Source organism: Pseudorca crassidens, chromosome 1 (genome assembly GCF_039906515.1).
Source record: "Pseudorca crassidens isolate mPseCra1 chromosome 1, mPseCra1.hap1, whole genome shotgun sequence".
NCBI classification, from domain to species: domain Eukaryota; kingdom Metazoa; phylum Chordata; class Mammalia; order Artiodactyla; family Delphinidae; genus Pseudorca; species Pseudorca crassidens.
This window is the reverse complement of record NC_090296.1, coordinates 123815932-123833587: the sequence shown is the minus strand read 5'-3', so window position 1 is coordinate 123833587 and position 17656 is coordinate 123815932. Positions and strand designations below refer to the sequence as shown.

The 17656-nt window shown below is 33.8% G+C and overlaps 1 protein-coding gene across 6 annotated transcripts in view; it reads right to left on the bottom strand.

Annotated features, from left to right (window-relative positions):
• The window catches only part of SCAPER (S-phase cyclin A associated protein in the ER), a 492749-nt gene that overhangs the window by 291694 nt on the left and 183399 nt on the right, over positions 1–17656 (bottom strand). For all 6 annotated transcript variants that reach the window (XM_067754830.1, XM_067754870.1, XM_067754881.1 and 3 more), the window contains exons 17-20: positions 13647–13789; positions 7657–7738; positions 5465–5617; positions 4572–4679 (exon numbers count right to left, since the gene is read on the bottom strand). In XM_067754830.1, the coding sequence (XP_067610931.1) occupies positions 4572–4679; positions 5465–5617; positions 7657–7738; positions 13647–13789 (486 nt within the window). The remainder of the gene's footprint in view (positions 1–4571; positions 4680–5464; positions 5618–7656; positions 7739–13646; positions 13790–17656) is intronic.

Here is a 17656-nt window from a genome sequence, read left to right as displayed (position 1 = left end):
TTCGATACGCAAAGATGCCATCTTAAGGAAATAAGCAAGAGGATGGGGACCAAGGATTGTTATAAAAGAGGCTGGGTACTAACTATGGAAACTAATTAAATTACCAGATCAAACTAATGTTTAAAATAAACTGGTTGCCTACTTAAAATTTCTTCCTTTAAAAAAAAAAATTTCTTCCTTGAACCAACGAAGAAGACTAAATCGGCTATAGATAGATAGCTACATATTCTCTGCAAATCCCAGGTACAATGCAAGTGAATTTACCACCATAAGAATTCCAAAAGTGAGAAGAAATATACACATTAACAATCAGCTATATGTGTGTGTGAATTATATACACACACAACTATAAAAATTTTCCCAGCCTATTAAACAGAAAATGAAGGCAATGGAAACTATGTCCTATAAGAAAGGGTAAGATGTTTTTACATCATTTCTCAAACTAACATAAAATGTACTTATTGAAGTATTGGGGGGAAATGAAGATCCATTCTAAATGAGTTCTAGTTTTTTAATTTGACTTGATTTTCTGTTGAAAGGCAAAGAAGATATTTTCCTAACATGATTATTAAAAGAGAGTAAATACTTGTGCTTCTACAAATGTAATAACCAAGGTAAAAAGAAAACGAATCTATTAGGAATTACGGAGTTATCTACTATTTCTCAGACTGCCATCAATTCTGGGAGACATCTACTACCTCTTTTTTTTTTTAATTAATTAATTTATTTTTGGCTGCGTTGGGTCTTCGTTGCTGTGCGCGGGCTTTCTGTAGTTGCGGTGAGCGGGGGCTACTCTCCCTTGTGGTGCGCGGGCTTCTCATTGCGGTGGCTTCTCTTGTTGAGGAGCACGGGCTCTAGGCGCGTGGGCTTCAGTAGTTGTGGCACAAGGGCTTCAGTAGTTGTGGCTTGCGAGCTCTAGAGCGCAGGCTCAGTAGTTGTGGCACACGGGCTTAGCTGCTCTGCGGCAAGTGGGATCTACCCAGACCAGAGCTCGAACCCGTGTCCCCTGTATTGGCAGGTGGATTCTTAACCACTGTGCCATCAGGGAAGCCCTTTACTACTTCTTCCACATCAATGCCAGGCACACTCTAGCCAAAGAGATTGGCTTATATCCCATTAAATACAGTGATATCTTTGTATTTTTACTAATTAAAATTTTCATTTTTTCCTTCAATCACCTAATTAGCATAATTTTCCAAGCAGAAACACTAATTTGGGATTTGTAAAATCACACTTGGTTGTAAACATTCACTAAATTATAACTTAAGATTCTTCATAAAAGTTGTTTTCATACTTTCCATGAATTAAATGAAAATAAACTATTATTTTCTCTATATTTAAATAACATGGTTGACAAACAGGTATAATGTATATGCTTTTAGGGCCAAGAAGTCTCACAAACACAGAAATGGATAACTTAAAAAAATTTTTTTAAACCTTTTTAATTTCATTTTCTACATGGAATTAAATGTACTTTATGCAAGTCCTACAAAAATCACTATCAGCTTCCTCAGTGTGAAAACAGGATCACAAAAGAAATCAGAGTTTTAATTAAAACTAATACTTTACTATTTCTCTAGTAATGTGCTGAAAAATTAAATTTTGGAATGTATTTAAACTAGCACCAGTTTCTTTTGACCTTTAAAAATCACGTACTTTTATCGTTTGCATTCTAGGATGATGAAAGAGAAAAAAAATCAAACATGTAACAGCTCTTTTTGTGAAGTCTCAAGAAACATAAGAAAAATTTCCTGGTCAAATTACAATAAAAACACAAAACATTAAACCTTTCTTGCTGGGCAGCTACCTATTATGTTTAACAGGCTTGAAACAAAATGTGTCAGAGATCAAGAGTAAGTTATCTGATATGTCAAGTGCATAAGGTCAAAGGTCCAATTTTATTAGGTCAGAGGTGGTATAAATAAAATCTTATATGTCAAAGAAGAAGGGTCACAGATAAAGTGTATATAATATAAAGACATCACAGATGACAAGTAATAACTTTAAGTAGAACAAGTATGTTTACTATAGATACCTTTGCTGATTAAAAATGACGTGTGTGTGTAAATATAAAATTGCCTTTCTGTATTACACAACTACATTGCACACTTGTTTTCAGGAAAAATGGGCTATAACCAAGAATAACTACATGAATTGAGAACTTAAAGAAAATTTAATACTTTTATATTGAAACAGTACACAAAATGAATACATCGATCAAATCTCAAACCACAACAGCTAAACATCAAACTATGCTTTAGTAGCTAAAAAAGTTAGATAATATTACACATTTTTCTTCCAAAGTACATGAATTAAATATTCTTTCCTTCTCTACTTCTCCATTGAGATAAAAACACATAAAATTTAGATTCCAGTTTACATAATAGCAGTGCTCCACAAAAATTTAAAATATTTTTTTGTAAATTGAATAATATATTTAGTTTTTTTTATTAAGAGAACTTAGTTACAAACAATTTTTATAAGTGGAAGAATTTCCTTTATAATGGGAATAATTAAATTCTAATTAATGAAGCAATTGAGAATTTTTTTTCATAGTGGAACACACATAAACTTGACTCTAGCTCTAAACAGTAAACTTAAGTAGAGAATGGGGATAATCACATGAATGATTCAAGTTAAAAAAAAAAAAATTCCATGTTACTCTCTCTTAAAATACCCATACGATTTGATTAAAAGGCAAAAAAATTATTTCAGGTAAACTAAATAGATGATTAGTTCCATTTTTTATTTCACCTTTATTAATGGTACCTAAAGCCATTCTGTATAACCTTTCAGTTCAACTCAACTAAATGAGTTCTTATTAAATACCATACTATGTGTCAAGCATTATGTCAAACAATGGCTACTAGAGAAATTAAACATTTAAAGACTTCCAATTTCAGCCACAGTGACTGGCTTATACTGGACTAATCTTCCAACTCCAAAAGTTGCACAAAATATACAAAACATCTATTTAAAGGCATTAAAGAACAGCCAACACAGCCAGAACTTGAGAGACCATGATCCCTAAAAGGAGGGAAGCACATGAGGCGAGCTCCACATTCACTCTGGATTTTTCCCTAAGGGCTTATGCCAATTTTTGGCATGAGAGAACAGTGCAAGGTGAAAGTGGCAGTCTTACTAAGCTGAGGAGACAGAATTTGGTTTAGAGCTGTCAAAATAGTTGGAACTTGAGGGGCAAAAATCCTTAAAAGGAGGAATCATAAAGAAGTGAGCCAAATTAACCATGTGCAATTTCCCCTCAAACACTGGTCATATCCAGAAACTTAGGAGAAAACAGCAGCTTTGTTCCTCCGACCTAGGTAAGATTTATTAAGAACCATCCACAGAATTACCCCTGCTTCCTGACAGCATCCATTCCAGAGCAAAGTCCCACGTCCTTGAACACTCCCCCCAACCTCCAGATCACCTAGCAAAGATCCAAATCCTATAATAAGTCCTTTCTAACACATTATTGAGAAACTATAACTTCCCATAGTGTGCATTTTCCCTTCTTTTAACAAGTCAATAAACCTAATTTTATTCAACTGTAGATGTGTTCCTGATGGTCTTTGCCTGGAGAGCACTGACAAAAACCCAAGAAAAAGAATGAACTATAGCTTCATATAAATATTAGGGATCAATCTCACAGACTTAAGGATGAGTGAAAGAAGCCAGGTACAAAAAGTACATACTGTATGATATCATTTATATGAAGTTCAAGAACAGGCAAGACTAATTGATTGTGCTAGTAGTCAGAGAACAGTTACCTTTTGGGGGCCTGACTGAGATGGGGCATGAGGGAGCCTTCTGGGGTTCAAGGAATTATTTATGTGCTGATATGAGTGGAACAAATGTAAAAATTCATCAAGCTATATACTTTAAATTTGTGTATTCTATTAATATATGCTCTACTTCAAAAAAGAGTTAAACACACATGTGCACATACACACAAGTACTGCCCTCAAAGAACCACAATAACCTTTCCTGGACATCTTAAAAGATGCTTGACAAACATGAATTTCTCATCTTTGGGTATGTTTAGAAATTTTCTATTAAAAATAGAACCAACAAATTCAGAGATTAGTAATGTCATACATATCTCAATAACAGTCGAGTGAAAAACATTTATAAAACTACTTATACAAATCTAAATTCCATGTAAATAGCAATTATAGGTAGATACATAATGCATTTCCAAAAATTTCTAAGTATTGTACTGATACAAAATTATCAACTTATATGATTTTTATATTGTTAACTGTTTTCCAAGAAACATAGAACATCACTAAATAAAATTATTAAAAAATTTAAATTATTAATATTTTTAAATTATTAAAATACCATAAACCTTTTTTTGCACTGAAATTATATGAACAGTATTAAATTCTTATTTCTATGTTTCTTTTAATATATATACTAAGATAAGGACATTTGTATACTATATTGTAGTAGTTATTAAATATTAAATATAGTTTTAAATAATCACAGAAATACATATGAACATGGATTTCTTCATAATAGAAAAGAACATAGAAGGTACTCAATAAAAGAACAAAATTAAAGCTTACCACTTCCTCATCTGAAAGTTCACGCCCTTGGATGCTGCTATTTTCTCTCACAGCTTGCTGGTGTTTTTTTCCTTTAATGTGGCTAAAAAGATACACCTCTGAAGAGATCTAAAAGCATAAAATCAGAGCAATGTAATGAACATATAATTATATCTTACTTTAAATATTACACATTCTATCCAGTATACTATATGCAAGTTGCGATCACTCTAGCATTTACATATTAGTCTTAAAAATATTTTCTTTAGAATACAATTATGAGAATCCTCTAGAACAGGAGTGCCCAACCCCGGGTTCGCGGACCGTTACTGGACCTCTTAGGAACTGGGCCGCAGAGCAGGAGGTGAAAGGCGGCAGGTGACCGGCCAGCGAGCAAGCGGCTTCATCTGCCGATCCCTGTCGCTTCCGTTACCACCTGAACCATCCCCCCTCCCCCGTCCGTGGAAAAACTGTCTTCCACAAAATCTGGTCCCTGGTGCCAAAAAGGTTGGGGACCTCTGATCCAGAAGACACATGGTCAAAAAGGCATGTCATCAAAGCCAACCTTAACAGAGTATCATTTCTTCTAAGTATCAAGTTTCAGCACTGAAAATGTTCCTTTTCTTCTGTGGTCATAATACCCAAAAATATTGACTTGGGCTATCATTAAGCAGGTATACATCCATTTTAGCAGCAACTGCATGCTTTGGTTCTTTGCACTGCTACTCCTAACTGCTGATACTATTTTTGTACTACTTACTTACTTTGCATAAAAATCATGAAAGAAATCCATGGTAGTCAGCAGATGCCTTAGTATGACTTTTAAAAGAGTGGGAGAATATATTTCCATAGTTTAATAAACTTTAGTAAATAAATTATAACGTATCGTAAAAATACTGATACTGACAACCTACCGGGACATTGCAGAGAGAACACTGCTTCTTTCTTTCATAAGGGGTCAATTTGGGGGCATAATCAGTATTTGCATGTCGTCCACTGCTTAACTCAGCAGCTTTTTCTTTTCTTTGCTCAATCTGTTCCATGTGCCTTCTAATGCTTTCATCATGCTGTAAATGAAGTCGAAGTGTGAGAATACAGAAATTTATTCAAGTTATACTGAGAACTTGAAAAAGTAATATTTCCATTAAACTTTCTAATATAACAAAATGTCTTAATTCAGTATTAACTTGGACAGTGAGGACAAGAATCTACATAAAGCCCTTTAATATCTCCTACATGCACAGTAACATTTCCTAAAGTGTACTTCATGGAATTACACTGTGGGTTATTAATAAGTGTTGATATTTTGTGGAAGAGGTTCTATGGTCAAATAAACTTGGAAAATATTAAGTTAAAGCTACTTACTTACTCCAGCTTGTCACTGTGCATTATGACTCAATAAACCTAGCTTACACTAAGCAACATTTTACACACTTATTTGACGACAACATACTTTTGAGAAGCACTTCCTGGAACACACTATGGGAAATGTTGCCCCACTGGTAAAGACCAAGCTCATCCTCACAGCACACAAGGCCCATCATGACACAGACCTTTACCCACATCGACTCCAGTGACTTCCCAGAAAACAAAAAATAAACCAACTAAAAAGCACTATTTCAGACTTCTGACTTTGTGCTCATACCACTTCATACGGCTGGATGCCATCCCACCCATCTACCTATTCAATTCGTCTTTCTTTCAAGATTCAGCTCACAAATTATTCTCTAAAATTATTTCCCTGACTTCTGAAATTCTTCATGTTAGCTTAGTATCCTCCTCTGTACTTTCATAGCACTCCATAGCACTCTATCCATATGGAAATTATCTGCTTAGCATCTGAATCTCACACTAGATTGAGTTCTTGAAACTGAGAACCATGTCTTACTCATCTCTGTATCCCCATGCCTAGCACAAGACTCAATAAATATTTGCTGCATTAAATTTAAATACATGATAAAGTTCTAGAGCTATGCAAATAGTAAAATAGTGTTCTCTACTCCCTGGAATTTACTACCCCTGTGAAAACCCAACATGTAAATAATTGTGACACAATGTAAAATATTCATACTGCTAGAAACTACTAATGGTAAAGATTTTCTAGAAAATATCAGCTTATCATAATCTCCCAAGCAACAACTGTGCAATTCATAAACATTGAAATAATCTTTTAGTTTATTTCTAAATAATTAAGTCTATGAATATAAGAAAGCTAGTAGCAATGTCTTCAAGTCATTAACAAATTAATTACTAAAATCAAGAAATGCTAAAATTCCTTTACATTTTTTCTGTCAATTGCTTTATCTTACTAAAATAATTTCAGTTTTCAGATAGTTGAGTTGGAATTGATCATAGCCAAAACCACATGTCTTATTCTCCAAATACTGATATTAGGAATACAAATTAATTCAGTTTTTTAAAAAAGAAATATGACTGATTCTTTTCTTTTTTTAATAAATTTATTTATTTTATTGATTTATTTTTGGCCGCATTGGGTCTTTGTTGCTGCATGTGGGCTTTCTCTAGTTGTGGCGAGTGGGGGCTACTCTTTGTTGCAGTGCGTGTGCTTCTCATTGCAGTGGCTTCTCTTGTTGCGGAGCACAGGCTCCAGGTGCACGGGCTTCAGTAGTTGTGGCTCCGGGCTCTAAAGAGCAGGCTTAGTAGTTGTGGCGCACGTGCTTAGTTGCTCCGTGGCATGTGGGATCTTCCCGGACCAGGGCTTGAACCCATGTCCCCTACACTGGCAGGTGGATTCTTAACCACTGCGCCACCAAGGAAGCCCTAATTCAGTTTTTTCTTTTTTTTTTTTTTTGTGGTACGTGGGCCTCTCACTGTTGTGGCCTCTCCCGTTGCGGAGCACAGGCTCCGGACGCGCAGGCTCAGCGGCCATGGCTCACAGGCCCAGCCACTCCGCGGCATGTGGGATCTTCCCGGACCGGGGCACGAACCCGTGTCCCCTGCATCGGCAGGCGGACTCTCAACCACTGTGCCACCAGGGAAGCCCCTAATTCAGTTTTTATACAATTAATTAAATCGATAAAATTTTAATCTCATGCTACATTAAAATAGCTCTAAAATTTCAAATTAAAATATATAATATTCCTACCTTGAGCTGAATTTTTTTCTGTAGCTCTTCCATAGCTTCTTGTTGAGCAGCTGTGAGTGCTGCCAATCGTTCTTCCCTGTCTCTATAAGAAGATATTTAAAAATTATAAACTCAACTGCTTGGAGTAACAAATTTCATGAGGTTAAAAAAATACAATTAGGACACATAGGCTTATATGTTCTAGAGAGTTTTTTAAATTATTTTTTTCTGAATGCCTATTAAGTCTCAGATATATTATTGCTCATTAAACATTTGGGAAGCAACAGACATTATTATTTATAAAAGTAGGTTTCTGGACCCAAGAATGGGTTTAAGTACTAGCTCTGGGCTGTCATTTAAATATGGTATATTGAAAATATATATTTATCTCTTTTCCCTTCCAAAAACCTATAAAACAATATGAAAGGAATAGAAAAGGCAAAAATTCACAAAGACAAAGAGAATACGAGAGGAATCAATCACAAACAAATTATAAGACATACAAAGAAGTATGACCATGTTTAAGAAAAATGCAGTCAAATGAAACTCTCTGAATGAGGCCATATGCTAGATTTATTTGGTATTATAAATACATTATAAGAATTAAAAGAAAGTATGCCAACCTAAGGAAAAATATTGTGACAATGATTCAACAGATAGAGAATCTCAACAGAGAAAGAGAAAACGTTTTTTAAGAACTTTCCAACGAAAGGAACTAGGAGTCCTTAAACAAATGGCTTTCTAGGGATGGAGCAGGGAAAATATAAGATGAATTTGAAGCATCTTGCAGTGCCAGGAAGTAAGGAAGTACTCAAAAAAACAAAATGATGAAGTATGTCAAAGGCAAGCAGGGGTCAAACGAAAAAGCTTCCAATGTCCAAAGGTGAAACAATTTGAGCAACAAAATAAATACCATAATACTGGTTTGTAACCCATAGTATAATACAAATATAAACGAGTTCCCGTTGACATAACAAAGGAATTTAATAAATAAATGGGAGAACAAATATCCTGTACAGAAGAACTGCAAATAATTTATGTATGAATTCGTGTCTCAAGGAGGTAGAGAATAACTCCCCATCTCTTCAGCATAGGCTTGCTTCCAAGGAGGACAGCATAGGGAAATTTTTAAACTATACAGTGGAGAAATCTGACAAATACTACCTTAGCCAGGTGATCAAGGTTAACAAAATCAGTGATAAGTCAAGGTGACAGTATGAACCTTAGACATTTTAAAAATGGTAATTCACATTCACCTCTGTGCTCTTCCTCCCAAAACCCATAACCTCAGTCTAACCATGAGAAAAACATCAGACAAATCTTAAGAGAGGAAAAGTCTACAAAATACCTAACCACTACTCAGAACTGTCAAGGTCATCAAAACCATGGAAAGTCTGAGAAACTGTTACAACTCAGAAGAACCTGAAGAGAAATGACAATTAAATATCTGAAGAAATAGTGGCCACTTTCCAAATTTTATGAAAAGCATTAATGTACAGAGTAGGATAATCATGAAGAGAACCAACCTACTGGTGAAAAACAAAGTCAAAAAGAAAATTTTGAAAACAGGAAAAAACCCCCAACAACTCACCATATACAGAGGAAAAACAGTATGATTAATGGCTGACTTTTCATGAGAAACAACAAAAGTAAGAAGATTCAAAGTACTGAAAGAAAAACCAAGAATTCTAAATCCATTAAAACTACCATTCAAAAGGAAGCCAAAATAAAAATATTCCCAGATAAGCAAACACCAAGATAATTCAATGAAAGCAAACCTGCCTTACAAGAAATACTGAAGGAAGTCCATCTAGCTAAAAAGATATGCCAAAGGGTAACTTGAATCCACAGAAAGAAATGAAATACACAGGAAATGATAAATAAGAGGATAAATATAAAGGAATCTACAAATACATTTTCTCTATTATTCTAATTCCTTTGAAAAATGTGGGACTGCATTTAAAAAATCGTAACACTATATTGTTGAGTTTATGACATATATAGATGTAATATATATGACAATACAAGAAGAAAAAGACATAGTGCTATATTGGAACAAAGTTGTTCTATTTTACCAAAATTAAGTTAATTTTAACGTGAAGTAGTTTGTGATAAGTCAAGATGAATACTGTAATAAAGAAAGCAAACACTAAGCAAATAACTAAAGTAATACAGTTTTTAAAATCAAGAGAAAAATGTAAATGATGCCCTAAAAAGTACTGGTTGAGGGACTTCCCTGGTGGCACAGTGGTTAAGAATCCCCCTGCCAATGCAGGGGACACACGTTTGAGCCCTGGTCTGGGAAGATCCCACATGCCGCAGATCAACTAAGCCTGTGCACCACAACTACCAAAGTCTGGGCGCCTAAAGCCCGGGCTCCGCAACAAGAGAAGCCACTGCAATGAGAAGGCCAGGCACCGCAACGAAGAGTGGCCTCTGCTGGCGGCAACTAGAGAAAGCCCACACACAGCAATGAAGACCCAACACAGCCAAAACTAAATAAATCAATAATTTTTAAAATGTACTGGTTTAACAAAAAAGAAGACAGTAAAGGAGAAAAAAAACTTGAGACATACAGAAAACAAATATCAAAATGGCAGACATTAAATTCAGTCATATCAATAAATTACATTAAATAAGAATGGACTAAACAATCAAAAGGCAGAAAATAGAAGGCCAGATATAAAAAGAAACCTCAACTATATATAAGTGACACACTTTAGATACAAAGACACAAAAAAATGTTTCCCTTTAGACAGAAAAAGACATATCATATAAACAATAAACATGGCAATATTTAAAACATAAAAAAAATTGACTTTAAGACAAGAAATATTTTTTTAAAAACCCAATGAGGGATATTTCATAATGATAAAAGGGTCAATACTTCAAGGAGTTATAGTAAGTATAAATTACATGCCTGTAATACTAAGGCACCAAAATACATGAAGCAAAAAACTGTCAAAACTGAAAAGAGAAATAGACAATTCAGCAATTATTTTTGGAGATTTCAATAACTCTATCTCAAGAATTAATACAACTAGACAGAAAATCAGTAAGTATACAGACGACTAAACACTATCAACTAACTTTATTTAACTGACATTTAGAGAACACTCATCCAAAACAGCAGAATACACGTATTTTCCAAGAGCACACAGAACATTCCCTAGGATAGTCTACATTCAAGACCATAAAGTAATAAGTTCAATAAATTTAGAAGGACTGAAATCATACAGAAAACATTCTTCAACCACAAAATATTTAATTAGAAAACAGAAAAACGGGAGACATTCCAAATATTTGGAAACTAAATAACATGCTTCTGAATAACTCAGGAATCAGAAATCATAAGAAATATTAGAAAAAATCTTGAATTGAATGAAAATAAAAATACAATGTATCAAAACTGATGAGATGAAATTAAAGAAGTGCTAAGAAGAAAACTGGTAATTCAAATGCTTATATTAGAAATGCAGAAATATCTAAAATTAATCAACTAAGTTTTGACTTTATAAAAGTAGGAAAAGCAAAGCTAATCAAATCCAAAATAAGCAGAAGGAAAGAAATGATAAATATCAAAGTGGAAATCAATGTAACAGAAAACAGAAACGTAATGTAGAAATTCAAAGAAACCAAAAGCTGGTTTTTTGGAAAGATCAACAAAATGTACAAACCTTTAGCTAGACTACCAAGAGACAGAGAGACAGAAAGACAGAGACAGAGAGGAGAGACATAAATTAGCAAATAAGGAATGAAAGGAGGAACATCACTACAGATCATGTTAAAATTAAAATCCTTATAAGGAGCTATTAACAACTTTATAAAAATACACAACTTAGATGAAAAGGACAAATTCATAGAAAAACACAAATTACCAAAGCTGACTCAATAAGAAACAGAAAAATCTCAATAGATTGATAACATGTTAAGAAAAATTTATTTGGTAATTTAAAGTCTTCCCCAAAAGATAACTCCAAACCCAGATGGCTTCACTAGTATATTGAACATTTAGCAAGAAAAAGTAACAATCCTACACAAAGAGTTTCTGTAAATAGTGGAGGAAAAAACACTTCCCATCACATTCTCTGAGGCTAGGATTGCCATGACATGAAAGCCAGACAAAGACATCACAAGAAAATTACACACCAATATCCCTTATGAATACATCCTTAATAAGAATTCAACAACACATAAAAATGATTTTACACTATGACCAAGTGCAAATTAACCCAGGAATGTAAAGTTGGTTTAATATCCAAAAATTAATTAATGTAATAAACCATATTAATAAAAAATGAAAGCTACATGATCATCTCAGTGAATGCCCCCAAAGAAGCATTTATTTAACCAAATTTAAAGTACATGCATGCTAAAAACTCTCAATAAACTAGAAATAGAAGAGAACTTCTTCAACCTGATAATGAGGATTTATAAGAAACCTACAACTACATCATACGTAATAGTGAAAGACTGAATGTTTTCCCCCTAAGATCAAGAACAAAATAAGGATATACAATGTCACAACTTCTATTAATGTTATATTGTAGGATCTAGTCAGTGCAATAAGGCAAGAAAAAGAAATTAAAGACATCTGTATTAGAAAGCAAGAAGTAAAACAATCTCAATTTGCAGAGGACATGAGCCTTTATGTAAAATATCCTAAGGAACAATAACAGCAAAAAAGAAAACACTAATAGGAAAATACGCATAGGAAAGTTGCGCAAGATCATAAAAAATTATAAAATAAAATATATAAAAAATTGATTGTATTTCTACATACTAGCAAAAATACTAACAAAAATGAAATAAAATAACTCCATTCACTATGGCTTCAAAAAGAGTACTTAGGAAAATATTTAAGAAAAGAAATGCAAGACCTATTTTCTAAAAACTAAAAAATACTGTTGAGAGAAATTAAAGCAGATAGAGACACATACCATATTCATGGATCATATACAATATTGTAAAGATGGCAGTTCTTCCCACAATGACTTATAGATTCAAGGCATTACTATAAAAATGCTTGCAAGCTTTCTTTTTTTAGAAACTGGCAAGCCTACCCTAAAAAGTTATTTGGAAAGCAATTCTGAAAGAGAACAACAACATTAGAGAACCTACATTAATTGATTTCAAAACTTGCTATAAAGCTACAGTAGTTAAAACAGTGTGGTGCTGGAGTAAGAATAGACATGTAGATATCAAAAGAACAGGACAGAGTCCAGAAATAAACCCTTACATCTATGATTAATTGACCGTGAACAGGCAGCAAGGATAGTCTCTTAAAAGCTACCCTCTTCAACAAATGGGGCTGTTCAACAAATGGATATTTATATGCAAATAAATAAATTTATATTTTTGATTCATACCATACATAAAAGGTATCTTAAAAGGAATTAAAACCTAAATGTGTGTCAAACTGAAAAACTATAACATTTTGAAGAATATCTTATGACACAGGGTATAAAAGGATTTCACAAACAAGATCAAAAAGCACAAATCAATTTGGCCAATTAAATGCTTTTTCCTGGGTCTTTGAATCTTAAACAAGTGATTTTAAAATGTAGGGATGGCTGAGTGTCATTTAACATAATCAGGGCGGCAACATGTTGACCAGACCGTTTCTATCAAAAGACCACTGCCGTGGCTCCTGGGACCTAGTATCTGATACTTGACCATGTCCCAGCCTGGTCATCTAACCACCTATCACTTTCGCTCCCAATATTTTACTTAAAATTTACTTTGCTTAAGTTAGCCAGAATCAAATTCTATTTCTTACAACTGAAAATATCTTGAAATATCAAGTTTCCCATCCAACAGAAATTTTCAAAAGTTTTCCATTTTGAGTAGGATGGCTTAATTCCTGGAAATCAAAATTCAGTATAACATTTCTGTATATGTAACACTTTCTAAAAATTCTACATGACGGCAAATAGCTTCAAGACTTGATTTGAATATGCTCTCACTGCAAATGTTCATCAGGATCAAAATCAAGATAGCAAATGAAGTACCTAGCTCTTTCCCGGGCAGCATCTTCCCGGGCTTTTTCCTTTTCTTGCCTCTGTTGCTCAATTCGAGCTTCTTGTTCTTTCCTCTTCATTAACAATTCTTCTACACGGGCCTGCCGTTCTGCTTCTAGAGCTCTCTTACGTTCCTAATGTCAGAAATATTTTAAAAGATGTTAGAATTATGTGTAAGATGAAAATGATTAAAGGTGACACAGCTTTGACATATACTTATATATTCAAGCCAAATAGATCCCTGGCTTCTCATTAGGTATGCTTCTCAGAATTTAAATAAAATCAAATACCAATACTATCTGGTTTTCATATGTCATTTACCAGTGTTACAAATAATTAGAAGAATAAATGCTGGGCTTCCCTGGTGGCGCAGTGGTTAAGAATCCTCCTGCCAATGCAGGGGACATGGGTTCGAGCCCTAGTCCGGGAAGATCCCACATGCCACGGAGCAACTAAGCCCGTGCGCCACGACTACTGAACCTGCACTCTAGAGCCCGGAGCCACAACTACTGAGCCAGCGTGCTGCAACTACTGACGCCCACACGCCTAGAGCCCATGCTCCGCAACAAGAGAAGCCACCGCAATGAGAAGGCTGCGCACCACAACGAAGAGTAGCCCCCACTCGCCACAACTAGAGAAAGCCCGCACGCAGCAATGAAGGCCCAACACAGCTAAAAATAAATAAAATAAATTTATTTAAAAAAGAATAAATGCTATTTTAAGCAGATACTATCTTATTAGAACCTGATACATATTTTATGGTTAATCACTTCTAAAGCCTTGTGTTTGGACATGGTTATAGAAATAACAGAACATGATGAAGAAAGCATAATTAACAGATTTTATTTCTGAACTAAGCTTCCATATAGGACTTAAGTGAAGAAAAGCTTGTGGCAGGGAGAAAGAGGCATTGTAATATAGCATAGTGGGTAAGAGAGTGGACACTGTATTAGATTCCCTGATTTTGTTTCCTGATTACATTATTTACCAGCTGGGTGACCCTGGTCTAGTTATATTATATATGTGACTTAGTTTTCTGGAAGACAAGTAACAATAGTGCTTATTTCTTAGGATATTGTGAAGAACACATGAGATAATACATGAAAAGCACTTACATAGGGGTTGGCATATACTAAATTCTCAATAATTATCATCATCATCATCATTAATGGAGAAGATACTTCATTAAAATACTGTGATATACTTCCTGTGTATTTTTGCCTACTAGGAGTACTTAGCTAATTTTCACCATATTACTAGATGTATTGATATATTTCTTTCAATTCATCCCCATCCCCCAGGGAGCTCACACAACATCTCCCTGGTCCCTACTCTTTATGATAAATGGAACACACTACACTGATCTAGGCTCTAGTAACCACTACTTACATAGCCTTGGGCAAGTCATTTTACCTTAAAGAGACCCAGTTTGCTGTGAGATCTAAATTATTAACACAGGTAAGTACTTAGCAAAGTGTTTAGTACATAGTAAAGTGTTCAGTAAATGAGAGCAGAAAAGAAATGCTAAAGCAGTTTCTGTTTAGATAACACTGGGGAGAGATGCTAATATTCCTAATAGTTAACTAAGTTACTAATAAGCTCACAATGCTAACTTTATATCTACAACAAGCTGTATCTACCCAGGGGAAGAAAACCTTTTTAAAGTAGTAACACAAAAGTGTCCCTATTTCTTTTCTTTCTTTTTTTTTTGGCAGGGGGCCTGAGAACTAGAGGGAATGCACTGAATTCATGAGAGCACATCTGACAGATCATAGACTGTTGCAGGTGGGCAATTAAATTTTAAATATAGTCTTTACTTTCTAACATACTATTCATGAACTGGTTATAGCTATTTCTCATTACTAAATATAACATGTAGAAACTTTTTTAGTTATATACTCTCTGAAAAACTCAAGAGTAAAAAACAATCAAACCTGGTACAGAAAATTTTCTCCAATAAAAAACATGAACAGGGACTTCCCTGGTGGTCCATTGGCTAAGACTCCACACTCCCAATGCAGGGGGTCTGGGTTCAATCCCTGGCCGGGGAACTATTCCCTCATGCATGCCTCAACTAAGAGTTTACATGCTGCAACTATGAGTCCACATGCCACAGCTAAGAACTCCACATGCAGAAACTAAAGATCCCACATGCCGCAACGAAGATCCCATGTGCCACAACTAAGACCTAGTGCAGCCTAAAAAAATAAATAAATATTTAAAAACACGAACAAAAGAGTTTTCCCTTAAACTCAAATTTATTTTTAAAAAATCTGCATTATGTCTGAAAACACAACTTTCACACTAAAATGCAAAAGGTTAAAGCATTAAATATAAAGAATTAAACCAGAACTTTTCATTTCATATTTTATAAAACCAAAATCTTGAGGGATATACTTTTAAAAATTATAAGTTGGTCTTATAAATGAAATTTATTAATATTATATACAAACAATTACTTTATGTGTATGTGCAATGTAGCTACGTTATACGCAAAAATATGATGTCAACTTGCTGATTGTTTTTACGGATATAAGAAATACTCCAACATTGTACTAATAGAAATAACTGGACTTCAAAAAATATCCAATCTTCTAATTTCTGTTTTTAATAAGTGGAAGAGAAAATTGGTAACTGTATACCTAATGAGTAAAATTAGTAAATTCATCTAGTGTTTTCCTTTCTAAAATTTAAGTTTCCTAAAGATAGGAAACTTTGTACCCCACAAAAGCATCTTGTACAGGGAAGGAGTTCGATAAATATCTATTAAACAAATGAAGCGTAACTTTATAATATTCATTATAAATCTATATACTCACAAATAAAAAGCATAAACCTACAGCAAATGAACTGTAAAGATATCTAACTCTCAACCCTTCTGAAACCTCTCAGACTCCCATGTACCTTGTTTCACAGTCAACGATGTGTTTATGGCAGCCTAAGAAAGGATTTTGCAACCCCGCCCTTTACGCCTACAAATCAGAAGATTAGGGCAAGAGGACAAGGCAGAATATCTAAGAAAACTGGGCTTAAAACTAATCCATCAATAATTTATATGGCAAAAAAGGGAAATTGAGAATATATGACGGCAGCATTAACTTAGTATTTCACTTACAAAAAACAAGAATCACAATTGCCTTTAACAATTTAACATTTATGTGAATGTTTCAAGAATAAAAGTAAAGCAGATGGAGGGCCTCTGAATTCTTTATTAAGTCAATATCTTACTATTATTGTATTTACAGAATGTTTGGCATTATCTCCTTGCACATATAGTAATGACTACATATTTAAAAAATTTTTAAATTTTATATATATGTTATATATTACCAATGAATTTTTCTAGTATCAGTCATCTCGATTAAACTTATGTACATACATTTTAAATTTTTCACTGAAAATTAAATCCATAGGAAATTTCTACATTTTTAAAGATAAAAATAAGTCTGAGTAGTCAAAAAAAATTTTAAGTGTTAGTGAGTTCAGAAGATTCCTTACTACTTTCAGAAAATAACTGCTTTCCTTTACGTCTTAATAAATGTTCCAAATTATAAAACAAGAGTCGTCATTTTTAAACAGAAGATAACTGTTATATTTCAAATCTTCAAATCTGCAAAATAAATGCAGAAAAAGTAACTAAAGATGTCTACTCAAAAATATACAATATTACTCATATATTTCCCCCCAAAATCCAGTTAAGAAGTTACCTCTTCCACTGAACTTTCCCTGACATTCCCCTCCCACCAAGAGAGCTAATTATTCCCTACTCTGTGATACCACTGTAACCTATACAGTACAGGTTTCTATTACACTTTCACACTATGTTGTATTATTTGCCATAAAGGCAAAGATCATATCTCATTTATTTCTGAATTATTAATGCCTAATGGTTGCTCAAAAGTAATACACAATTTTCAAAATAATAATTTTTTTTAACATCTTTATTGGCGTATAAAAAAATAATTATTTTTATAAATTGGTTTGATGCAGAAAAAGAAAGA